Raw genomic sequence first — 27,304 nt, forward strand, 5'->3', positions numbered from 1 at the left:
GTATCTAGGTTATCTTTCGAAGTACTTTGAAATTTTTATGATGCTGGTTTATAAAAGGGGTTTATTGCACACGTATAGAAAAACGTACGTACCAAACTGTCTCGTACAAAGTTGTAACCTCTACAATATTATATAATCAAGTTGGAGAGACACATTAGGTTTAAATTGGATCACATAACCTGTTCTCCCGAGTTTACGTAAACAGAGATAAAGTTTTTACAGGTACTGCATATGTACATAGATGCAGAAAATGTTGCTCTTCAACCTTTGTTTTGGTGTGGCTAATCTTAATCGGATCAGATTACATAGGTAGGCGAGGAAGTTTATTTTGCATACATGGGTCAATCATTCGTTTAGGAGTTAAATTTTACCACGGGTATACCTCGATTATTACCAAATTCAACAGACGGTAGTATATTTACATGTACATATTTATGTACCTTTGAAAAAGTACCTTACTTACTCCCAATTCCGAGCATACATAATAACTGATTGACTTTACGACCCAGACACAATCACGCTTCCTGCACTTTCTATAACACGTTTGATTTCATCAGAGTGTTATCAGTTTGATTTATTTCGCGAGCTCAACCCATCGTGTCGGCTTAATGATTCAAATAAGTTGACTGAAAAATTATCATGCACAGCTAACAAGTACATATCTGAGTATTAACTATGCCATGACGCCAGCGGTCTCGCTCCGATTTTGATGAAACTTGGATAATGATGTAGCGTTAGGTAAATAATTGAAAACATGTTTCGGGATTTCATAATTCTCAGTTTCAACAAAGTTATGATAGTGTAGGTGGCCGAAAATTCGCATTTTTCTCCTTCAAAAACAAAAAAAGAAAAACTTCACAAGAAAAATGCGAATTTTCGGCCACTTGAATTTGTTTAAATCGAGCATTATGAAAAATCCCGTACCCTAACGCTACATACCGTAAAAATTCAAATAGTAGCCGTTGCTCTAATAGTAGCCGTGCTCAAATAATAGCCGTGCCTATTTTCAAAATTTTGTAAATAGTGATCGTACTCAAATAGTAGCCCTGCCCAAATATTATTGTAAAGATGAATAAAGTTTTTCTGTATACATTTATAGTGTAGTCAAATTTTCCAATCATAGAAAATTGTTTTTTTTTGTGCAAAATTTGTCGAAAAAAACACAATTTGTCATACTAAAAAATATTTGCCACTGATTTGCATATTCATATAAATTAAAGTTCAAACTTTAAAACCAAGATAGAGCATGGCACGTAATTTAATTTATCTTTACCCGATCATTAATCACATAAATGAACGTATGTGCGTGGCTTCGGCGATCAAATTGCATGTTTATCTGAAATATGCTTATTATCAAGTTGTGCCAAAGATTTTATTTACGTATTGCTTCATCTATTCCAAATGTCACGTAAATACGCGATTTCTACAACAAGCCAGCATAATGAATGACCTACAAAAGTTACCCAGCATAGGACGTCATTAAATACACAAATATTCAATCCAATCAAAAGTGCGACTATCGATTCGAGTGACCCTCACTATATCAAGGAAATTTCAACTATTTCAATAATTATCCATAGCTGATTAGGATAACCCAATGATATGCCAAACTTATTCATAGACCTGTTTGCGTATCACTCGTAGATATTTTTGAATACATTTGACGTTACCAAGACTTAACTACATTATTTTACAAACGGTTAATTTTTACTACGTTAACATATATTTAGTTGGTCTACAATTATGTTTTGCGCAGACCAATCCTTCAGTATTTGCGAGCATCACGTCTCCCCGACATGACCAGCATCAGAGACACGGTCTGACTCGAGCAGAAATTCTGAATTACCAAGGGTGTCCCACTGTCGATGTAATTCGATCCAAACTTGATGTTTAAGACTCCACAAGATTTCAACTGTCTTCGTAAGACGGATTTCCTCACATGTTGCGAAGTCGTGGTATCCAGTTCTTTGAGCGATTTGGTTGAAGCATTGAACACCCAGGAAGCCAAGGTGAACACCAAACCATTGCAAGCTATGGCGTCCACCAGAATCAAGGGAAATATCAGAAATACCGGCATTGCAATTTCCCCGTGCATCGTGATGCACACATATTGCGTTATTATTTGCAACGTTGGTATCGTACAGACCAAAGTTGGTACAATCCTTTCCATGAGATATGCGTTCATTGATTTTTCAATCAGTTGAATCATGCGGTATGCTTTGACACAGAATTCCTGCTCGTTTAGTGAGTTTGACTCCAAAATTTTTCTAAACAATAATTAAACAAAAATTTATTAAGTCGACAAAACCTTGGGAAATATTTCGTACCTGTCCAACAGTTGGAAGTAGTTCAAGATTGAACTGATCCCCGCAAAGAGGTTGTAGACGATGGATGCCGTTCCAACGTAGAAGAAGCACAAGGAAAGATACATTTCCAGCACAGGGATCAATATGACCCACCCACACCAGCTTATTTCTGAACATCCCGCTGACATAGACAGTATGAAGGGAGGGGTACAAGGATTGACGAGAATTAGGCCAAATACAGCCACGGGAATCAGGTAGTAGCTGTGATCCAGTATGATGTAGAAGGCGAGCATCGCCTTTGTCTGCAGCGTGCGATCCAGAGGTGCTTCCCCTGGATCAGATGTATAATTTCAGATATTCAATTCAAATCGCAAACTATATTCATAGTTTTAGGTTTGGTGTGCTTTTTGAATTACTAATTGTTTCCGGGTCATTCACAAAATTCGGGGTGTTTTAATTCGTATTTTAAAATTAAGATTATCTCAACCTGATTGCAAGCATCGCATGACGACGAATCTCTCGTTTCAATAATCAAACAATAATTTGCAATACCTCGCATAATGTTGTCCTCGAAGTCCAAGCAAGAATTTATTACTTGGATTTGGGCCTTGTCCAAGTTGTAATTCCAAACGCAGAGTGTAATTAGAATGTATATTAAGGCGAAAACCACCCCTTGCACCTTCTTGGCCGTCGATAACGATCCACTGACCAAGGCTAAAGAGATCGTCGTCGAATATCCTAGCATAACTAGTAACAACAATTTGAACATTCGTCTCCCATGACGATTTGTAATTTTAACGAATCGATTCGTCTTTGCGTTGAACTGGAATGGGTAATACTTGAATACTTTGCGACAATGGCGATAATGTTTCACGACGAAAGGGAGAAATTCTGTGGAATACATTGTAGAATGATTTCTAGCTATTAATTCTTCAGAACCGAATATGGTACAAAGGGTGGTAATCCGCCCCGCTGCCACGGAGTGGACAGTCTTCCTACTGAGGAAAATAATAATTTGCATTGTTGATTGACGAGGTAGAAGGGTTAATTAAGACGACTTAAGTTTCTTATTTACCCACTTCTAATTTTTGATTTGCGTGGTAATCGGCTCTCGGGATCAAACCGTACGGATCAAACCGGTCGATTTCCACATTTTTGCAACTGACGATTGTTTGACTACTAAATATGTACAACATATCAAAAGTTTGGGTAAATCGAACTGAAACTAATAGAGAAAATTAGCATTATGGTTACTTCGTGGGAACTTCAATCAAAATCGATCTTCCTACAAAGTACCCTTAATATTTGAGCTATGAGGTTCAACGAAACGGCATTCGAAGCAGAATATAGGGTTTCTGTAGAGATATGAAGCCAGAAAGATACCATTTCATAAATTTCGAAAATACGTCGAAAAAACGAAAAAAATTGTCGAAATTGTCAGGTAATTGGCATTGTAAATTTCAACCTAGGTGGCCAAGTCTCTCAGGCACTGTGGGCAATCCCAAATACGGCTTGCATGTCAAGTTTGGAATAAATCAACGCACTTGTAGCGTCAGAATGTTTTTTCCCAGTATTTGGGGCGAAATGAAAAATTTGGGGCACTTTGAGAAAAAACGCGCGAACACGTGCCTTAATTTTTGATTCTATTAGACACGTGTAAGAGCGTTTTGATTTTTGCGACAACTCGTCCAACACCATGTACCGGTTTTTCCGAACCTAGTCACACATATTTATTCCACACTAGTCTCCGAAGCCCGCCATGCGGGCTCTTAGCATTATAGACGGTTAAGGATTGACATTAAGATTTGGGATTAATTAGTCCTTAAGCTTAATCTTGCATCCCAAGTTTAAGAATTTAATAATTTATCCCTAATCCCTAATACAACTCCACAAATTTTAGTTCAGTAGAATTAAAATTGACTACAAAGTTAAAAATTTAAATTCTGTTGAGATATCTTCTCTGTTCTAAATTGATTGCATTTTGTTCATTTTTTGTTCATTTTTTAGCAGACATTTAAATAATGGAACTTTGTGTGGCATTACAATTTACAATTACTCAGGTAAAAATCTGAGATAGCCACCTTATACCTCTGCAGGGACGAAAGCCCAGAGCAAGGTTAGATGACGACAGAAAGCGTTGAAGTCATGGAACACGTTTTACATCTCTACGTGTCTGTGCCGACGTCGCAGGTCACGTGATCACTTTAAGGTGCCTAAATCACAGCCAGTTGAAATGTCAAACCAAGTCTGTAGGGGTGTGTCCAGATCACAGGTGTGCTACAAACGCCGCCGATCGTACGCCGCCGCGCCACCAGAAGTCGGTAGCATTTTACCCGCCGCCCCCGCCGACAAATCTGATTTCATATTCCTATAACAGTGGGGCGCCGCGTCGCCGAAAAATCGTTCAAAATTGGCGCCGCCCCCAAATTGACTTCTGGCTTGTTAACGTTTTACGAATGTTTTTACACTTTTGCAGCGATAAACACCTTTCAGTGGCGAAAAACTTTCTCAAGACGCCGATAGGTAACATTATCCGATAATTTAAATAACTATCGGGCAATATGAAATACATGACGACTCTGAGAGTGTGCCCAGGTCAAGAGGTCACGTTACGACTCTGAGGGTGTGCCCAGGTCAAGAGGTCACGTGACGACTCTGAGGGTGTGCCTAGGTCAAGAGGTCACGTGACGACTCTGAGGGTGTGCCCAGGTCAGAAGGTCACGTGACGAGTCTGAGGGTGTGCCCAGGTCAGAAGGTCACGTGACGAGTCTGAGGGTGTGCCTAGGTCAAGAGGTCACGTGACGACTCTGAGGGTGTGCCCAGGTCAGAAGGTCACGTGACGAGTCTGAGGGTGTGCCCAGGTCAGTAGGTCACGTGACGACTCTGAGGGTGTGCCCAGGTCAGAAGGTCACGTGACGACTCTGAGGGTGTTCCCAGGTCAAAGTTCAGTTGTCGACTCTAGAGGATCACAATTCAGGTGTAATCTGTAGCATGTGTGCCCTCATCAAAAGTCAAGCCTCATCTAATTGCAGATGTGCTTATTTGATCTAGTGGTAGACAACGTTTTGGAAACTTGTATACTTTCAGCGGAAACGCCCTCTAGCGTCAAAAAAAGAAACCTTGTACCTGAAAGTTCCGCTAGGTAACAAATTTAATAAAGATGGGGCAGTATGATACATATCATCAAGTGAAATGCTTTCAGAACGTTTTGAGAACGTTTTGACACTTTCTGCGAAAAACGCCCTCTAGCGGCAAGAAGTGCAACCTGGTACCTGAAAGTGCCGCTAGGTGGCGTTGGCCAGTAATTTAAATAAATATGGGGTAATATGATACACCTCATCGAGTAAAGCGCTTGGTTCAAAAGGTAACACACACACAACTTTGCACAATTCTTGTTATGATATCTAATGCGTAGAGATTGCAACATACAGCCCTAGGTTTACTATCTCTGTTACATAAAATGTTATTTCTCAAATTTCTCATCATCTCATTCTTAGTTGCATAGATATACCCCAGGCTGCACCAACCGAGAAAATCACATGTATTATTGGTGTCCCCGGTGTCAATTTCGTGTTTGGGGCATTATTCGTGTAAATATTTTTTTAAACACGTTCGTAACACGTATTACAAAAACGACTTTCAAACGGATTCTTTATCACCAATTTTCTCGTTCATAACACATGTACAACCCGAGAATTACAACAACCCGAAACTCGTGTTTTCGAACACCAGAAATTCACGAGAATTTCTAGTGTTGTTGGTCACAGAAACCTAAATGCTGCTCTCTCCGTTGTAAAGAAAGAGGGACAATTCTTTAGTTCGAGATGAGTAATGGAGAAAGCACGATCAAGAAAAATATTCCGAAAAGTAAGGCAAGGAAATTCGGATTTTGCATTAATTTCAGAAAGTGCAGAAAAAATAATACCGCTGCCCTCGTCATCCTTGCCAGAGGCACACACACAGAGTTCACCATCACCCGAATATTTGATTTTTGAAGCAGATGACATCTCGGATTATTCTGACAATAATTTATCCACGCAGTCAAATCTAAGTGATAGTGATTCTGAACAGTCTAATACGGAAAGTAGTGCAAGTGATTTAAGGGGGTGGGCACTAAAGCATAACATTACATTCTCTGCTTTAGGAGATCTGCTGGAAATTTTGAATCGACATCCTAATTTTGATTTACCGAAAGATCCTAGAACACTTTTATGCACTCCAAGATCGACTACAATTGAAAAGGTGGAGCCTGGCGAATACGTACATTTTGAGTGGATTTCATCCGTCGAAAAGTTAATTCAAGTTCCAACAGCAGACTATATTAAAATTCAAATTAATATTGACGGAATCCCCCTCTATAAAAGCAGCACAAGACAATTCTGGCCCATTTTAGCGAAAATTGTAGAATATAATCAGGTCGGTGTAATTGGAATTTATTCTGGTTTTGGAAAACCTACAAATATTAATAATTTTTTGAGACAGTTTGTCAACGAATTCAACACCATAGAGCAATCTTCGAATTTAAAACTTAAAATATCTGCAATTGTGTGTGACGTCCCAGCAAGATCATTTATTTTGGGGACAAAGTGTCATAATGCTTATAGTTCTTGTGGAAAGTGTGACATAAAGGGTGAATATTTGGATAATAGAGTTACCTTTCCACCAGGAAATTATAATTTAAGAAATAACGAAAATTTCCGATCAAAATTAGATACAGCACATCATAATCAAGCCTCAATAATAGAATTACTACCCATTGATTTAGTAGAAGATGTGCCAGTCGATTTTATGCATCTTGTGTGCCTGGGAGTGACCAGAAAATTACTATTTTTATGGGTGAAAGGAAAAAAATGTCCAGGTCGTCTGCGTCCTTACCAAGTTGACCAATTATCCACTAATTTGCTAAAAATCAAAACCTCAATACCAAAAGAATTTTCAAGAAAACCACGTTCAATTAGAGATCTCGAACACTAGAAAGCAACTGAATACAGACAGTTTATTTTATATACTGGGCCCACAGTTTTGAAGAAAATCCTTGCTCCTCAATTTTACCAGCATTTTTTGTGTTTCCACGTAGCCATCACGATTCTTGCAAATCCTAACACTTATCTGAGTAAAAATAATTATGCACAAGAGCTACTAATATATTTCGTTAATAACTTTGGTGAATTATATGGGAAAAAGTATAACAGTCATAATCTTCATAATTTACTACATTTATCCCGGGATTGCATTCGACACGGTCCCCTTGACCAATTTAGTGCTTTCCCGTTTGAAAATAAGTTACAACAAATAAAGAGATTGGTGAGATCTCCGTCTCTCCCCTTGCAACAAGTTTACCGGCGGTTAGTTGAAAGAGAAAAAATAGACCTGTCCTCTTTCAAGCAGCCAGTTTGTCAAGTATCGTTTTTCCAAGTCGACATTAATTCACCCGAGTGTTTCAAAGTGTGTAAGCTTGCAAATTTCGAATTATCCAACAAATTAGGGAACAATTTTTGCAAACTAAAAGATGGAACTATAATTAAAATTCACCATTTTGTTAGAGGATCACCTTCAGAATTATTTGGACAGAAGTTTAAAAAACGTGAAGATTTTTTTCAATCTCCTTCTCCTTCTTCTTTAATTGGTGTTCAACTTATCTCGGACTTGAGTGCAGTACGAAGATTTAATATTAATTTAATCGAATCAAAATGTGTAGTACTTCCATTTGAGACTGAATTTATATGCTATCCCTTGATTCACAGTGAAATTCAGTGACTTTTTACAATGCCGTACTCTATAGTTCATTTTGTTGAAACTGACGAGGTAGAAATTATCCCAATCAATTGGCTGTCAGCAAGTAAAAATAAATGTTGGTGGCCGCCGTACAAATCTTCAGAACGCCAATCGAAGGCCGTCATGAATGGGGACACGCCAAATCAGCAAGTTTGGTTATCGTTTGACGTAAAAGTTTTAGGCGGAGGCAAAATATTTGGTGAGTCTTTTTTATTGCATACATTGATAAAGTTATTTATAAGAAAGAAAAATGCTGTTTATTTGTTTGTTAAGGTTCTTATAATCAAGCAAAAAATAATGTTGGAAAAGCATTGGAAGAAACTGATCCGGAATTTGAGAGCGACTTGGAAGTAACTGGTCGAGGGCAACGACACAAGAAAACATCTACCACCGCCCGGCGACTCCGATAGTGAAGAAGAACCGCCCAAAATGAAGCAAAATCGTTCTATTCCCACGAGGACAATACCGCCACCACCACAATATTTTAGTAAGTTAAAATCGCGCATTTTTTATATTCCATTGCACCAAAAAAGTAGTATAATAAATAATACTGTTTATCCAGGTTTAGTGGGAGAGGGCTTGCAATCAGAAAAGGAAGACGGCCACGAATCAAGTTTACCAGGACCGAGTGACCCCCCATCGCCAACTAATTCACAGCAATACCAAGGCACACTCTCTAGCGAGCAAGTTTTATCTAGCTCTCACGAATTGGAAAGCCGTTCGATTCCTCAGGCAGAGGACATTGATACAACTTTCGGCAGAGATAATGGCACGTCACCAAACGCAGGAAATTTAGGTAGGTGTGTGACAATTTATGTAATGTCTCAGTAATAAATAACTTGTATTTTACAGAATTCCAAAAGTGGATGGTACGTCAAATGAATGTGATGAAAGCCCAACTGCGACAACTACAGGAAAGCGTAGACGTTTTAGTGAGCAATTACAATTGGGGGACCAAGACGGGTGGTCAAAACGAAAAGTTTCCAGTGGGTTTATTACCAGTGGATGATGAGTCTGACTTGAAGAAACTCGAGGATTTCGCCAAGGCATCAAGAATCACATTGGTAAAATATTTATCAAATAATATTGCGAATTACCATGTGGCGTAATATAAGTATTATAATATAAGTAATAATATAAGTATTTATATAAGTATTATTCATGTTGCTATTTTTAACTATGCATATATTAATTGTTGCAACTTTGACAGATTACAGAACTGCAGAAAGGCATACGTGCGACCAAGGATGTAAAGATTGCTACACAGCGGATACTAGCCAAGTTGCTGACAGATAAGTATGCATCGTCATACAACTGGATTGGTTCAAGAGGACCGAAGTCACCTTTTTCAAAATCATGGATGAAGCACATTATATATGGTAAATTAGTTGTATGTGAATTAATTAAATATATAATGCGCTCCTTTAAATTAAATTCACCAATGAAATTGCTGTGTTTTCAGAGGCAATTCAAGGACTGGAAAACTTGGGCAACGCTGACGACGACGAGATTTGGGAAGCAATTAAAAATTGGCTCAAAAATTCCAACAAGCGTATTGAATCGGATAGGTAGGACAAAATGCAATATTATTTGTACCTATTTATAAAACTTTCATAATTTTTACTTTATTTAATTAGGAAAAAGTTGGAGAAGTCCAATGCAGCTCTTCCATTAAGAAATACTGGACCAGAATCAGACAATTGATTTTTTTCACAATTTTTTATTGTTATTTGGATTTAAAACTTTATGTAATGTTAATGGTCAGTAATAAATCATAATTCCCGCATCTAATTTGCAAATAAATCTCGTGTTCTGAACGTATAATTTCACTTTTTAATACGTGTTTTTTTGGGGTTATTCTCGTGATTTGGTCGCGAAACTCGTTCCTTCAACACGTGTTTAGAACGAATAAGATACGTTAAAAATCGCGACACTTGCACCCAGTTGAGCACCAAATCTATACCAGTCTCCCACGTCGCTAACACGAAAACTGGGGTCGCCAGATTCGTTAAAAATTGGTGATAATCTCGTGATTGTGCAGCCTGGGACAGATATCTAAATATTTCTTTTAAACTCTAACATCTTGGGACTTCCTATCATAGGAAGGTCTGCAGCATAGTTTGATCTTTAAATATTAAATAAGTCATCTCATACATACATCATCAAGGTGGATTAATGCAATCCATTCAATAAAATGTTACATACATACACAAATTAACCAATGTAATTCATTTTTTAAACGGTAAAAAATCCAACCAGCTACATAAATCCAATGATTTCGAAGTCCATGCAATTATGTAGTTCCTGTTTTCAGGAACGTTTGAACTTCTCCACGGCTTTTATCTATGTATGGATACCAATATCACCCACATGTGTACATAACTGGGTTTAATTGCTTAAAGGAAACGATTTTATGTACATAAATATGTATGTACCTATGTATGTATTTACTTAAAACTTTTCCACTTGAGCATGATTCAGGTATGCATATGAAAATATATATATGTAAATACATATGTAAATACTTACATACGTCTTCTTACAAATCTACATATGTATGTAAGCATTTCTTTGGTAATTCTCTTAAGCACTTTTCCACTTTAAAAGTTGTATGTAAGTATGTAATTCTGGACAATTAGATATTTTACCCGTGTGACCACTTAACCACACGTGGAGAATCCATTATTAAATCGATTTAATAATTCGCCTGAATACCAAAAATTAAAGAGCAAAAACATCCTGTCTTCTTAATACAGACGTTTTCTAACTTCTTAACTTTACATATTTAATAATTTTTGCGGAAATGGGTTATCACACTTATTTAATTCAGGTAAATTCTATCACTCTTAAAAATAATGTCACCATTAAACAAAGTCAAATTCAATCAGAATTCTAAATTAAGCAAACTATCCCAAATTCAAAGAGGAAACTTTACTTTTGGTCAAATTAACGTTACTCAAAATTAAACAGTTTACTTAATTTAGAATTCAGCCTGCTTTTACGTTTAAACAAATTTATATCATTTTTAAGAGTGTTTTCCTCCAAATATTTGGACAAAACCTTGAAACGGAAAAGTTAGTTTAGTGGTGGACATCACCTCCTCCCGACGCCATGGCTTTTAACCCGTGCTACTGCGGCATCTCGTTGCAGACGGCGTGTAAAATTGTTGCATTTGTTCAAATTGTATGCAAATTATGAAAAATTATATTTGATCAGAAATTTAAGATTTTTTATAATTGTTGTTCCCAGTTCAGCTGTACTTTCGCCTTGATGACCGGAATTCTTGGTTTGACCGGGCACGGAAACGTTACGGAACTCCCAGGGAAGGAAGATGACGAGAAAAATGAGCTATCCGACCGTATGATAATTATCTTTTTAATCTCTCTGAAATTTTAACTGTTATTCAAATTATGAATTATTTCCAGCGGATGTGGAAACCATTGTTTGGTGGATTATGATTGGCGTCGCATTAGTAGGGCTCACCTTTGCCGCTCTGCTGTACCTGGGGGCTAAAAAGGTATGTGACAAACACAGGAAATAAGCATTCATTCTACATAGTTCGCAAAAAAGGGCTTAAAAATTCATTTGCAAATTTGCTCATTTCCAAGGGTTGGCAAATATGTATATGTTTTCCAAATTATATTGCAATACGAACATGCCAATTCGCAATGAACACATCCTCTGGTGCAAATTTTTTATTTTCGCGAATTGATTTTCCACTTATGCACGATGGGGGTATTTATTACGAGTTGGAACCGTTAAAAAAAAAAAACGAATTCGAAAAAAAAATTGACGTGAAAATTTATTTGCAAAATTTCTCCTAGGCTACATGCATAGCATTTATTTAGCTCCCAAATTTTATAAAAATACATATTTCGCAATTCGAACATGCCAACTTGTAAACAATTTCCCCATTATTGCAAATATTTTTCACCAAGTGTCTCTGACTAAAATCCTTTTCATGAAAATCATTTATCTAACATGTAAACATTTCCAGAAACAACGACACATCCTGTTCATCTGGTTCTTTGTGAGGGGCATCGTGGTCGTCATGCTGTTTGTGAGATTCATCCACGACTGCATCCGCGTAAGGTCGGGGGGCGTTTCTGGCCTGATCGTCACGGCGCTGACCATTTTCTTCGACATGTACTGCGCCTTCGTCGTCTGGTGCTTTTGGAAGGAGGTGACAACCGGAGAGAGCGGTGGAAAGGTGTAAAAATCAATATTTTTGAGCAGCTACTCAACATTATCATCCTAAACAGGAGCTGAGATAAATACTTAATGATGAGTTTAGTGTGTCTAATTACATATATTTTTTAGCTTGATAAGGACATGGGCGTGCTAACTATTAAACATTAGCTCGAAAATTACTGTAAAGTGCTTTAAGTGTCTAGAAATTTCAAGTGTATGATTTGTGCCAGCACATATGTATTGCTTGTACATATTTACTTATATAAGTTTATGTGAATAAATTTGTATGTTAGCGTACATTCACACGAAATTTTACGGATAACATTTTGCATTTCGTATTTCACATTTCATTACACGTGGTAAATGTGGGCAGTTGTTAGATTCTTGAATTTTTAGCTGTCTCCTGTCGGTTCCGTTGGACTTTATGTAAAATCTCATATCCAGGCAAACTTGTATTCCATTACAAGGTTCGCAGAGTATGTATATACGTATCGTTTGCCAATTTGGAAATAAACTATGCATGAAAAGAATGCTCTCTTGCCTAAATAAATACATACTTCGTTCTGACGTGGCTTTTTATATATATGTACCAAATATGTAAGTAGGAAAGTCTTGCCAGGTAGATTTTTTATTTTTTTTTAAATTTACACCAAAAATAGGTTAGCCATGAAATGTGAAATTTTCTAGATTCTTTTATACGTGGATTTTAGTATTACTAATTAAATTCAAAGCCTACAATTACATCGAAAAACTAAATATTTTTCGATATATTTACAATAAGGTATTAAATATCAAGAAAAATTGGAAAAGATGGAATTGCGTGTTCTGCAAAATTCATTCATATGTAATTGCTAAAATCTCATTAATACATATTAGTCGAATAATTTTTGTCTCATCAATATAAAAAGGGTTGCACCTACATACATACGAACAACCTAAAAATATGACGACGTACATGATCACAAGGATTTCTGCCAAGGGCAAGTACACGTCAATTAGCTTGGCTTCGTTTTCGAGAATTCCCATAAAATATATTTCTAAATAAAATTTGGCATATTTTTTTAATCTCCACTTTTCTCGCATAAATTAATTGAAGTCTTGACCTGAACAGATTAACGTGAAAATCAGTTACGATCCTAATCTTAGCTCACTTTACTGCTGTACATAAATATTTGTGTAAATAATCGTAACCAAGTATGCAGATAACCTATAGCGACACAAAAAATATGGGTCTTCTCATAATCCACATTCTATTGATAAGTAGCTTATCTAAATCATACCAAGTTCTTGGTCTCACAGATGAGGCAACAACTCTTGTAATTGAAACGTCACAAGAAAAGTACGACCTTAACCTGCCCTTTATTCCAGGGTCTTTACTCGTCTTGATAACCTTTAACGACCCAATACGTCTCATCGATTATCAGAGTCTCATTAAACGTTCTTCTCCCCCTAACCTTGTACTTTTAACTTTCGCGCCATTCAAAATGATTAGCACTCAAATGCATGGTTATCTTCAACCTCGTCCTTCTTCTCCGATCGTGCAGAAAGTATACATTCTTTTGGAACCTCCAAACCCGGAAACTTTGCAATACGTGTTGGATTCTAAGGCGGGTTACGCCACCGACGCGACAGTAATTTCAGTCTTACCCGGGAAACTAAAGGATGCCTGGATTTCAAGTTTAACCAGATGGAATCATTCCAGGGAGAATTATCTGGACCGTTTTGACGCATCAATGTACTTTTGGTTTTCCAAAACGTCCCCCGAATCTGAAGTCGTCGTGTACAATTACTGTTATCCTGGACGAGGCCTAGTGATAACTGAAATACCTAAAATTATGGACCCTGCCAGTAAATGTAATAATCATGTTTATTCATGTTCATATTCATTCATTCGATACAGAGTGAATAACCTATTCGTTCATTATTCAGTAAATCAATGAATGACGGGTGAATAAGTTTTTCAAAATTTTTGAATCAATAAATATTTAATAGGTATTTATTCATTTTAAATTCATGAAGGATGAATGCAAAATTGCATTCATTTTTCCCGTTATGCTTAATGCGCTGGGTATATTGAGAAATCAGTCTAATAAGGCGAATTTTAGGTAAAATGAAGAAAAAATGAGTAATGCATCAATACTCATTTTCAAGTTTTGAATAAATGAATAATGAATACATAATTTTTTCTCATTTTCAAATTGAATGCATTTTGAATGAAGAAAAACTGTTTTTGAACAGGTAATTCCGGTTATAAGAATCTCTTTCATTCTTTGGACATGCTATCCTCAGGCGACTGCACTTGGGATTATCGCGGTAATTTGTGCGAGTACACGATGAAAATAATGAATCTGACGGAACATCATATGAACTTTACGACCCGAAAATCGGGCGTCATGACGACCTCTTTGATTTACACGGCGCTCTTTACCCATCGCCAAAACGACATTTGGAGCACCGTTATGGTTGATGATTCTAAAGACTTCCACATTTTTTACTGCAAAAAGTTGGAATTTGTCGGATCATACTGGACACGATGGACGAATGCATTCGATCCGTGGAGCTGGGCGGGGACAGGACTCGTCACCTGGACGTGCTGGCTGCTTTTGGGTGCCAAAAAGTACAAATTGGTTAGTTTTTAGATATGTTATCAAAAATTGCTTGAATATGACTCTATGACTCACCAATAAAATCGTCAAAGCCAAAACATTTTAAATCATTTCTCAGCTTTGGAAATTTATTTTAAAATTCGATCTTCAAATTTGTAGTAAAAAAAGACTTGATTAATTCAATGGCGGTAGGTTATTAAGGCTACTTCCTACGAGTTCCAGAATTTTTAAACCGGAGATCACTTTGTTCATAACTTATCAAAATCTGGAGCGTATGCATATTTATATTGTAAAAAAATGGAAGTCTAATCTGCTCTAAAAAAATTGACCAGAATTTTTTATAGAAAATTCCCAGATTGAGAAACGATCCAAAATGTGGTAATGTTAACGATTTTGGCGATCAGACATCGAGTTCTATAGAAATACGTTAAATGAATAATCACCTTTTTTCTTATAATAATTCTTCAGTCATTTGGATCCCGGACTACAAAAATGATGCAAATCCTACTCCGCCAAAATCTCCAAAACCCTACCGCCCAGCTGATCCTTACAGCTGCTTCCTTCCTCGTGATAACCTCTTTATACGAGGGGAAGATGACGTCACAAATCATTGCGCCACTCCCACTCAAGGTTTTCAACTCTCTCGGAGAAATATTCGATGACGGATACCGACTCTTCTTTCCCACCAAAAATATCGGTCCAGATGGCATCTTGTTCCCCGAATTTAATCACGGCCTCATCCGTGCCGGACAATCTCATCGAAACAACAATGTCAGCATTTTTGCGGGATGGAGGCATGACTGGGTGAGCCTTTTCAGGGAAAATGCGTCACTAAAGTTAATGACGGACGTGTCCGCGGACCTCGTTCCGCTGTATGCTTTGGACCTTAAGCCTCGATTTTGCCCCATGATTCCGCAAGTTTTCTTTAAGCGAGTCTTTCTATGGAAACTTGTGGGCCGATATCAAACAAAAATTAGTAGATTTTTTATTTCTACGAGAGACGCCGGGTTTCATGAGTACTTTAAGAGGGACACGGGTATAAACAGGATAAACACAATTGTTAAACAGAACAGGAAAGATGACGAGCTTCGGATGAGTTTTATCAAGTTGGGGACAGGATTGTATACATTTTTCGCGATTTGTGCCGTATTCGTGTCCACTTGTTGGATAGTTTTTATGGGTGAAGTTCTAAAATTGGTGGGAGGTTAATCACCGGATTAAGCTCTATGTAGCTTGAATTCATGTATGCTACATGTCGTGTCGTTAAACTCGGATCCACGCTGCCTGATCTTACCGCGATATGAAAATATTTAATATGGGATTCTTATGTTCCTCAACGTTTGATAGAGTTTAAATGCAAAAATTGAAAGTACTTTTACCTCTCAATAAAAAAATTGTTTAAAAAATCAATAGTAAAATGATGTGCATATAATTTATGCTGTACGTAATTATCAGTACTTAAAACATATCAACATAGGTTATTCACCAGCAGTGACTGTGTAGCTTTGCTATAGATAGATTACTTTTATTATAGCACGAAATTAACTTTCCAGGCACTGATGTTGGGCTAATTATGGAACTGGGAAGGAACTCGAACCAGATGTTAAATTGTACGCAAGTTTTTGCTCGAACTTTCATAGGTTTTGCATTTTTCTAGTGTATGTATCATGTCCATAATTTGAGTTGTTGCGGATTTGTTATCTTCTTAAATTTATTTACTGGCCTGTATTCAACCTGCCTAATAACATTTTTTATTGCAAAATATTGTTATTATTAACTACATGTACAATAGGAGGCTTATGTATGTACCAGCGAACAAAGTAAACGACCGTAAGATGTTATGTAAGTTGGTGAATACAATGGTTGGTAAACAGGTATATACCAAATTTCGGAGTTGTGCTCTTACGTATGCAGAAGACGTTGTCGTCAGCAGATATATAATCAATCTAAATATTAAATACTTGTGCCAGCACCTTGGCTAAACTTGCTGAAATCAGAACTACTGGTGCTTACTAAGCAGTACATATAAATACATTTTTACTTTTAATATATGTAACCAAATTACAAAATAAAGTGTAAAATACAATAAAATTCGTGTGGTTAAAACCAAGGGCTTAGTTTCAAATCAGACAATCAACCTTAGGGGATTAGGGAAATATTAGATAATCAGACCTAAATTGAGTTTTTGAGAATAGAAGAGTTTTTGAAGTCGGAAGTTTGATTTTTTAACATAACGTAAATCTATACATATATGTAGAAGTATGTGTACCAACACATATAATCCATCTACGTATGTATATATATATGTATATATACATACGAAGATATGTATAATGTTAGGTTTTATATAGATCAATACACACGTGACTGGGTACTTTACCCATATTATAATATTTATGTCCAATCTAAATGACCTGACACTTTTAGAGACGAAATTTTAAAGTAAGTCGGCCTTACTCTTTGCCAGCAACGACCGAATCGTGCAGTCTGTAACTCTGGACACGAAATTAAGATAGTAATTTCTTTGAATTCCATTCCTCATTGTGTCCACCGACCCAATCATTTCAAGGTTTACAGAATTCGGCAATAGCGCCGTCAACACCTTTCTTTTGTACTTGTTCTTCTCATTATATTGCATCCAATATAGAAATTCTTTTGATCCTGTAGCCAGTGTTTCGCTTTTGCCGGCTAAAATCGTTTTTTGTTGGCCAGTGGTAAAAAGTGGTCAAAAGTGGTCGAAAATGGCCAAAATGGTAGAAAGTGGTCAAAAGTGGTCAAAATTATTCTATTGGCTAATGGTCTGCCCGACGGGTATAAACAGACTCTCGGCCGGTATTATTTATTCTTTGCACAAAGAATAATCATAGTTCTTACAAAGTAATTAAAATAGTCTGTAATAATTACCAATCTAATAAATTCAACTTGGACATGTATAGTAAGTAATGTATACATTTGCTTGATACTTGAATATTTAAATGGCTCATTGGTCAAGTCGTAACTATTCCTGTCAATTATTAATTGTTCCTGTGTCAATTATTAATTGTTCCTGTGTCAATTATTAATTGTTCCTGTGTCAATTATTAATTGCTCCTGTGTCAATTATTAATGATGCAATTTGTAATTTATTCCTTACTTGTAGCGTTAATAACCAATTTTAAAATTTTAGATCCAATCAAGCAGCGATAAGTAGCCTACAACTTGTTCTGCTAGATCATGATGAAATCCTGAATGTCCTTAATAAAATCATTTATTAAGGATAACTTATCATTATTCTTTAATTATTCATTATTCTTATCATTATTCATTATTCTCATTAAACTTATCATTATTCCATGTCGCAAAATGCCCCATTTTTGCATTTTGACCATTTTGGCCACTTTTGACCATTTGCCACCTATTTTGGCAGGTGGTCAAAAGCCACTTTTGGCCGCTTTTGACCGGCGGTCTGGCCAATCTGGTTTTTGCCAAGCGAAACACTGCCTGTAGCCGTCTCAGAGATAAAGTAAACTGCGAACCATTCTATGAAAAAGATTACAATCATAGTTGTAGAAGCCCCAATCGTCACAAAGATTGAAATTTCCTCGTTCTCAATAAACTGCTTAATTAATACCCACATTCCCATACTACTGAATAAAACAAGATAGAAATGATGCATACAACCCGTAACGCATTCTCGTGCCAGTTCAGAATGAATTTTACACATTATGCCAATACTCTTGTACATTTTGATTCCCTGCTCGAAATGCAGTCCAGCACGAAGCTTTCCATCGTACCGGACGGGGACTAGAAATAGCGTCCAGACGTGTGCCAAAGCAACTCCAAACCCCGTTATTGATATGCAGGATCCCAACCCGGCAAATACAATCAAAGCCCCTATCCATGTGAAGAACCCGGTCACAAGCAATCCCACATAGTCACGGAGCAGACCAACAGGACCTGGCCTGTAGTAGCCACGAATGCGAACGACAATACCGAAAATTGGATTTGACTCAGAAAAGCTGGCAAACAAAGCTATCAAAGGCATGCAGTAGTCAAACCAAAAATAGAAATTTGTTGCCATGCGGGTAATTTTCAATACCGCGGAATTAATTTCGGCTTCGACTGAATAGTTTCCCGTGCACATTGTTTCTAAAATTATAAAGGTGTAAAACGTTTTTAGAAGGGTTGTTTCAACCAAAAAAGTATTACGTTCGTATACCTGTAAATTGTTTATCCAGATTTGATGTAGCGTCCCCGATTTGAACAAATTTAAACGTTCCCGAATACCTCATTAGGTGTACGGTAGAAATAACCATATGAACTCTGTGAATGTGTAGGCCAGGAGCATTGTTTTTGTGTCGTGTTGACCTTCTTCTATGTTAAGTTGAAAACTTTGTAATATACATAGTGGTAAGACCGGGAATGTAAAAGATGCATAGATAATTTGAAAAAGACGATATTCTCTGCCATTCTTTAAGGCGACTGCCCGCTTAGTCTTCTCGTTCCACGAATAACAATACGCTTGGTTAAATGAGCTCCGTTGCATGAGGTTAACAATGCGACGAACATGATGGACGTATAGGGGTTCGAACATTGTAGAACTTGAGGCATTTGTCTGTCTGGGATGGCTTGACTAAAATGTTGGTAATGTATCAATCGGCTAGGAGAAGTATTTCTTATTATCCTGCAAAAAGTGTAACTAATATTGAAGTCACTGAATTCGGCGTTGATTTGCGAAATAATTTTTTCAGGCAAGGCAGTCGCAGAGTGCCCAAGAGCGTCTAAAATGGGAATACGTCTCCAGTAAATAGTTTGGTTTTATAATTCTAATTATTTTATAAGTTTTGAATATATCCGTATATTTGGTCGATGGATGACTTCTGTATTATGGAACATAATCTCCTTAGCATTATTCCGTCTTTTCTATTTTTGCCGAATGTATAAATAATTTGATTACCTTTTACCCAGTCGATGGAAAAGGTGAGGCCGCCTTTTGTATGCTCAAACAATTTCTCACTACAAATCCATGCAGGAGCCCTTTTTAAATATTTGATTATGTATATTAACCATTTTATGGGGCAGCATTTCCGAAGTTAGAGGGATGGCTTTGTATGTATAAGGACATTTGTTTGAAGTTAATGAGGGTAACCCAATACATATAGGTATGTGTGTAATTAATTATATTTAAGACAACTCAGAAAATTTACATTTATGTATGTAAAGCTAGGAAAGCATTTTTATTATGCATCTGTCCAACTTAGTTGTTAAATTTAGCAAACATGTCTTCCAAAAGTAACTTATATTTATTCCAGACACTTATTATAAAGCACCCAATATAATGTTTTATCTTAACTGCAAGCATATTAAATTGATTTAACAAATTAAAATATGTCAGTTTTGCTCTTTGCGAGCAACAACCGAATCGTACAGTCGGTAACTCTGGACACAAAATTAAGAAAGTAATTTCTCTGAATTCCATCTCTAATCGTGTCCACTGAACCAATCATTTCCAGATTTACTGAATTTGGCAAAAGCGCTGTCAATACTTTCCTTTTGTATTTACTGTTAGCATTATATCTTTTCATCCGATATAAAAACTCTTTTGATCCAGTGGTCGCTTGAGACATAAGGGAAACGATGAACCATTCCATAAAAAAGAAGCCACCAACAATCATGAATGACCCCCAAGTCAGGAAAACCGAAATTGTCCCCTTATCAACAATTTGTTTGATTAACACCCACATTCCAGTACTGCAATACATGACACAATAAAAGTGGTGCATGCAAGTCGTAATGAACTCTTGGGCCAGTTCAGAATGAATTTTACACATTATACCAATACTCTTGTACATCTGGATTCCTTCCGCAAAAGTCAGTTTACCACGAAGCATCCCATCGTACTTGTCCGGTATAAGGAATAGCGTCCATCCATGTACAAATGCAATTCCAAACCCCGTTATTACTGTACCACATCCTAGACCCGCTAGTAGAATCAAAGCCCCAAACCATGTCAAACACCCGGCCGCAAGCAACCCCACATAGTGACGGAGCAAACCAACTGGACCTGGCCTGAAGTAGCGGCGAATTCGTACAACAATACCGAAAATTGGATTTGAATCAGCAAAACTAGCAAACAAAACTAGAATGGGCACACAATAATCAAGGCAGTAGTAGAAATGTTTTGAGGAACGGGTAATCAGCAATACTGCGGCGTAAATGTCGTCGTCGATACAGTAGTTTTTTGTGTAGACTATATCTAGAGAGAGTAGAGAGGTTAGAAAATTTTGCAAAATTTTGTTACATTTAATTAAGCGATAAAGTTGTGCACACCTGTAAATTGTTTGTCCAGATTTGATGTAGCTTCCGCAACTTTCAGAACTTTCGACGCACCAGAATACCTCGCTAATACCCAACTGAAGGGTAAAAATTTCCAAACGAAAAATGTGAACAAATAAGCAACTAGGATTGTTCGACTGTCGTGTTGACCTTCTTCCACGGTAAGAGTGAAACTCTGAAATATTAAAAATGGTAAGATTGGGAAGGTAAAGGAGGCATACGCCATCTGGAAAAGACGGAAGGCCCGCCCACTCCGCAAGGTCGCCCGTTTTGTTTCATCATCCCACGAAATGAAGCGTGCTAAGCAAAATGAGTTCCGTAGTATTACCAAGACAATGCGACGAAAATGATAGGCGTATAAGTCTTCGAACATTGGAGAAATCGAGATTCTTCCCTTCCTAAGGAAGCTGCTAGAAAATATAGATGAAGTCCCAATATATTTATGGAACGACATCCAAATCGGTCGGAAGAAGTGATTCGCCCTTACCTAACGATTAATTTCTTTAAAATTGTTCCAATATTGTTTTACTGTAACACAATTTGTTGCATTGGCGGTCAAAGTTGGCAAAACGCCGTTCAATGAAATAGTATTGAGCACGGTAAGTCCAAACTTCCCAACATAGCAAAATAAAAGATTTCTTGGGTTAAGTCAACCAATTCTATTAGCCTGATGGTGCAACATCCTTTAAGACGCTGTCAATTCCAGAATTCGTTTAGCAAAACCCTGTTCGCATATGAACTAAGTGCGCAGTTAATCCTGGAACATTACAGCCTTCGCTAATTAGAGGGTGTTCCGAAAGTAATGCAACTTTGGTAAAATGCATATATCCAAGGGTATCAATTTGCCCCAAATTCGAAATAGGGTGAATATTGTAGTCCATACGTTTATCTAGTAGAATCCGAAAACCAGAAGTCGATATCTCTATCCGTTCCAAAATAAGGTCAAATACCACCGAGCAACTCGCAACCATCGTCTGCCACTATAACGAAAAAGTGGTTACATGCTCCAAGAAATTGAGCTGTGTTCACTTTAAAAAAGAACAAATTTCAAAAGTGACAATTTGCTGTGTACTACTAAGGTATGAGCTGCAAAAAACTACTAATCGCAAAAAATATCTGGTCGGCCCATTCGTGTGGCAGCCCCGAAAGTAATAAACTTCGTGAAAACAGAAATTTGCAATGTCGGAGCGAAATTCGCTGAAGTACTTGAAGTTGTCACCTAACAACATACATTATTTTAAAGCTTAGAAGTTGGACATCAAATCCTAGAAGGTTATATAAGCTTATAAATATAGTGAAAAGTAAAATAAAAGTAGCAAGCAGGAGGCCAGAAAAAATCCTTGACCTGAAGTAATCAAAATTAATCAAAATTGATCGTCCTGTACAAGACGATTTACTGCTCAGATTATCATAATGCTTTTATTTGCACATAGTACAACTCTCCCACCTTCAAGAAAACCATTTATGCAAAACTGGGAAATAAATCTAAGCCAAAGTATCCCGTTCCGCCTTAAAACGGATCAAATGCAATTAACATGCGAGAGGTGAACAACGTTCCCAAATTTGTCAAATACAAGACCTATTGAACAATTTTAGTTTTTATCCAAGAAAGAATATTGTAATCGAAAAACTTCAGTCAAAAATTTGAACTTATTTCACCACATGTTGTCAAAAATCCCAAAAAAGTTAACCAGAAACAGTGGCGAAAGACAAATGGGAAGCACCCGACAAAAGCTTCCCCAAATTGGGCGGAAGGAGATGTATGGACCATTCGAAACAAAAAGTAATTAGCTTTAACCTTTGTATATTTCTGACCAAAATTTCGCCTAAACTAATGCATTGCTTCAGTTTATATGTGCATTTGACCAAAGTTGCATTACTTCCGGAACACCCTCTATGCCTTTTCTAGCTCTATATATATATGCACAATAAAAATAATCAGATTATCGTTCTACCAGTTGACAAAATAGGGAAATATCCCGCTTTTGCATATTAAAAATATCTCGATAAATAGCTTCTACTTACAAGTAGTTTCTGGATTTAAAATATTTACAATGCTCATTTGATATGGTAGAGTTGCTTAACTTCGAGGTATATCCTTGTATAAAACTTTTAATTTAGTTACAGCTTGTTGAGATTAACTCAATACATCTTATTGTCTAAAAAATTCAGATAAATAGCAACTTTATTATCCGTTTCTGATTATAATTCCTGCAAGAAGTTGCTTCGTTGAAGGCTTGCAAGTAATTTTCTTAGTAACTCGCATACTTTTTGCATAAATATATTTTATTCGATAATCAAATACTTAATGTTATGAAGAATGGTCCCAACCTACATGCATACATGCATATTTATTTTCTCTTCGGTAAACATTTTACACAACTTCACTGATTGCATATGTATTACCTACACATTTAGCTGAAGTTTAATAAAAGTAGTTAACATTTTATAATAATGTGTAAACATTTACTAAATGCATCGAATTGTGCAATTAACATTGAACAATAAGTAAATATATGGATCTTTCTATAACTTATCAGGCAGTTGTTAGAATGGGATTTAAAAGGATTCATGGACAAAGGTTTTTTCAGATTGTTATGCCTGTTAAGAAAGCCGCCTTTTACATATTCAAAATATTTTAAATATATTTGCTTTACGTAACATAGATAGGTATTTATTGTGCTCATTTTATTTGGTAGATTTGCCTAATTAAAGCTCAATGTGTTTAAGTCAATATACTTAATTGTATAGAAAAACATCTCGTTCAGATAATCCCTTCTTTTTCTATGAATGTTTAAAGAGTTACTTTTAAGAATTTCCTTCGTAGGAGGCTTGCAAGTATACTTTTAACCGGCATAAGTATGCCCATTTCTCCAGAGTAGTCTATACCTGACATATTTTGCATAAATATATTTCATTCAGTGATAAAATAATCTTATGAAGAATTGCTTAATGTCACATGTATCTCTTTTTGGTAAACATTTTACACAATTTCGCTCATTAAAAATGCATTACGCATTTGACTAAAGTTTGAATAAAGGAGTTAACATTCTAGAAAAATACGACAACATGTTTACTAAAATCCTGCCTCAGGGGAACATACATACACATGCAGATTTGTTTCGTTTTCAAACCCTAGTCTTAACAAACTGCATGATTTTGTCACATTTCATGCCAATTAACTTCAATTAACATAGTTATAACTGCTGAACCCTAAATCCTATGAATTCGGCAATTAACAACTTCTAAATTCCGAGCTTTGCAGCATTTAAAATTATTCAATTAATCTTTAAATAATCAATCCAGAATACCCTAGGGAAATCCAGATTATTTTTTGACACTGTATTAGCTCTACTGAGCAACTCTTTAGAAACATTTGAGTAGATGCGAAAAATTCAGAAAGTTATGTATGGACGCCGCAAATTGTAAATTTAAGTATTTCTAAAAAATAATTCATGGCTCATAGCCCGTAGACTATTTGGTTTACAAATAAGGATATTTTATTACGAATAAGTGTATTATAATTTTTCGATGCAATTTATCTCATTAATTAATTTAACAATATGTCAATTTTACTATTTGCAAGTAACAGCCGAATCGTACAGTCTGTAACTCTGGCAACGAAACTAAGGAAATATTTTTTTTGGATTCCATTTCTCATAGTCTCCACCGACCCGATCATTTCCAGATTGATGGAATTTGGCAATAGTGCTGCCAAAATTTTTTTTCTGTCTTTACTTTTTTCATTATATTTGTGCATCCTATGCAGAAATTCATTAGATCCTGTTGCCGCCTTGGAGACAAAGTTAACTGCGAACCATTCAAGGAAAGATACCACACCCACCCCAATCAAAGACCCGACAAAGAGGAAAATTGTAATTCCTGCCTTATCGACAAACATTTTGATTAACACCCATACCCCCATACTACAACATACGATTAAATAAAAATGGTGCATACAAGTCGTTACCCAGTCTCGGGCCAATTCAGAATGAATTTTACAAATTATGCCAAGACTTCTATACATTTTGATTCCCTGTTCGAAATCCAGCCCACCACGAAGTTTCCCATCGTACTTGTCAGGTAAAAGGAATAGCGTCCATCCGTGCACAAATGCAATTCCGAACCCCGTTATTAGTAGGCAAGATCCCAAGCCCGCAAATAGAATCAAGGCCCCCACCCATGTGAAAAACCCAGTCACTACCAACCCCACCAAGTGAAGAACCACACCAGCTGGACCTGGCCTGAAGTAGCAGCGAATACGTATGACAATGAAGAAAATTGGATTTGATTCAGAAAAACTGCCAAATAAGGCTAGCAGGGGCATAAAATAATCAAACCAGTAGAAGACATTTTTTGACCAACGGTAAATTTGCGATGCTGCGGCATTGATATCTGCGGAGTATTTTTCTTTGTAGACTTTACCTAATTTTTTAAACAGGTTAAATCGTTTTGCAAAATTGCTATGTCATAGCAACGGAATGTTATAGTTGGATATATTGTCACAATGTGACAATATATCCAACTATTACATTCCGTTTCCCTCACCTGCAAATTGTTTGTCCAGATTTGACGTAGTCTCGGCAACTTGAATAATTTTACTCGTTCCCGAATATCTAATTAGTACCCAAGTGTATGGTATAAATGCCCATATGCATAATGTAAAGACATAGCTCAGGAGGATTGCTTGTCTGTCGTGTTGACCTTCTTCCACGGTAACTTTGAAACTTTGAAATAATGAAAATGGTAAGACCGGGAAGGTATAGGTAGCATAAATAATTTGAAAAAGACGATATTCCCGTCCGTTCGTTAAAGGGGTTACACGCTTCGTTTCCTCATTCCACGAATAACAATACGCTTGGTTAAATGAGCTCCTTTTAATGACGTGGACAATGCGACGAAGATGATAGATTATTAAGTCTTCGAACATTGTAGAAGGCGAGTCAATCAACTGACTAAGAAGTTTGGAACGAAATGTTGAAAAATTATTTGGAGCGACGTTTCATGCAAGCGTTTCGATCAGTCTGACATCTGACATCTAGGTTGTGTATTGACTGATCAAGAGCCACAGGACGTTGTTCTGTGAAAACAATTCAGTCTCGATATGTTCCCCAAGTTTCCAAAATTAACAATAAGACGACTAACTTTACACATAGTTTTATATGTACGTTTTTGTCAAATCCACCAATTATGGTGGTAGGGTGGTAAAACCGTTTTTATGCTACATCCGTCTAGAGTTAATCCAACTAGTGAAAACCTGTCGCATATTCTTGAAGTGTACAGTTAGCGGTTTTAAATATTCGTCTTTGCTTCCTTTCCTTACCATAAAAATAATATGATTATCTAGATAATCATATTCATATGAACTATGTAGCCAGTCAGGAAAAACTAAACACGCCTTTTACATGTTGAAAATATGTATCTTGTATTCTGTAGAATTTTAAAATATTTATGTTTCTTACCTATCGGGCATATTATATAGTTGCTTACTTGCGTGGGATAGCTTTGTATAACAAGTTTTGCTGGAATGCAAACCATAAAGGAGTAATTTTATTCTCAATACTTGATAAATATGTTATCCCAAATGTTTGGATTTTTCTTGCGGTACAACATTCTGGTAATTCGCCTATGCTTACACGCTTAAGTAAGATTTTATACAAGTAGGGAGCAGATTATAAAATACCATTTTGCTTTCTAAATTACTGCTTACATACATATAACTAGAACTAAACAGCCAACATTGTGATATTTACCTATTTACTTGTAAATCCTGCAACGTCTTCAATTTAATTACTGGTTGCATTATATTTTGCACACATGTCTTCCTCCTCAGACGGAGAGCCACCGCCGTGGCTTTACAATTGCATTAAGTTGCACGTTTTAGTAATATCCTAATTGGAAATAAATACAGCCATATCACTGTAGTGGGGAATATTATGATTCAATACCTTTCTCGCTATCGAGTTTTCCAATATATTGATGTGCGACACTAGAAATATCCCTGTTCCGTCATCACTACATTCTTTTGCATGTTTATATTTATTATTCATACATGATGATTAAATCTAAATATGCTAATTATTGTTCATACATATACTGTGACTATTTTTA

At 36.5% G+C, this 27,304-nt stretch overlaps 3 protein-coding genes across 3 annotated transcripts; all 3 read left to right on the forward strand.

Annotated features, from left to right (window-relative positions):
• Positions 1-5,831: 5,831 nt before the first annotated feature.
• Positions 5,832-7,280, forward strand: LOC118437738. The gene is made up of 2 exons (XM_035857059.1): positions 5,832-6,173; positions 6,256-7,280. The coding sequence occupies exons 1-2, from the start codon at positions 6,131-6,133 to the stop codon at positions 7,278-7,280; spliced, it is 1,068 nt and encodes a 355-aa protein (XP_035712952.1). The 5' UTR covers positions 5,832-6,130.
• Positions 7,281-7,958: 678 nt separating this feature from the next.
• On the forward strand, positions 7,959-8,491 carry LOC118437739. Its single transcript, XM_035857060.1, has 2 exons — positions 7,959-8,280; positions 8,355-8,491. The coding sequence occupies exons 1-2, from the start codon at positions 8,073-8,075 to the stop codon at positions 8,489-8,491; spliced, it is 345 nt and encodes a 114-aa protein (XP_035712953.1). The 5' UTR covers positions 7,959-8,072.
• Positions 8,492-8,495: 4 nt separating this feature from the next.
• LOC110856441 lies at positions 8,496-9,872 on the forward strand. The gene is made up of 6 exons (XM_022104923.2): positions 8,496-8,568; positions 8,644-8,877; positions 8,934-9,145; positions 9,292-9,460; positions 9,544-9,649; positions 9,719-9,872. The coding sequence occupies exons 1-6, from the start codon at positions 8,511-8,513 to the stop codon at positions 9,783-9,785; spliced, it is 846 nt and encodes a 281-aa protein (XP_021960615.1). The 5' UTR covers positions 8,496-8,510; the 3' UTR covers positions 9,786-9,872.
• The last annotated feature ends 17,432 nt before the right edge of the window (positions 9,873-27,304 follow it).

Source organism: Folsomia candida, unplaced genomic scaffold (genome assembly GCF_002217175.1).
Source record: "Folsomia candida strain VU population unplaced genomic scaffold, ASM221717v1 Fcan01_Sc016, whole genome shotgun sequence".
NCBI classification, from domain to species: Eukaryota; Metazoa; Arthropoda; class Collembola; order Entomobryomorpha; family Isotomidae; genus Folsomia; species Folsomia candida.

Excerpts from the sequence above, each read along its gene's own strand:
- LOC110856441 (XM_022104923.2), top strand. The coding sequence starts at position 8,511 with ATGAAGCAAAATCGTTCTATTCCCACGAGGACAATACCGCCACCACCA. Across the intron at positions 9,146-9,291 it reads AGGCATCAAGAATCACATTG|ATTACAGAACTGCAGAAAGG; the intron begins GTAAAATATTTA and ends CAACTTTGACAG. Across the intron at positions 9,650-9,718 it reads AAGCGTATTGAATCGGATAG|GAAAAAGTTGGAGAAGTCCA; the intron begins GTAGGACAAAAT and ends TTATTTAATTAG.
- LOC118437739 (XM_035857060.1), top strand. The coding sequence starts at position 8,073 with ATGCCGTACTCTATAGTTCATTTTGTTGAAACTGACGAGGTAGAAATT. Across the intron at positions 8,281-8,354 it reads AGGCGGAGGCAAAATATTTG|GTTCTTATAATCAAGCAAAA; the intron begins GTGAGTCTTTTT and ends TTGTTTGTTAAG.
- LOC118437738 (XM_035857059.1), top strand. The coding sequence starts at position 6,131 with ATGAGTAATGGAGAAAGCACGATCAAGAAAAATATTCCGAAAA. Across the intron at positions 6,174-6,255 it reads CAAGAAAAATATTCCGAAAA|AGGCACACACACAGAGTTCA; the intron begins GTAAGGCAAGGA and ends CATCCTTGCCAG.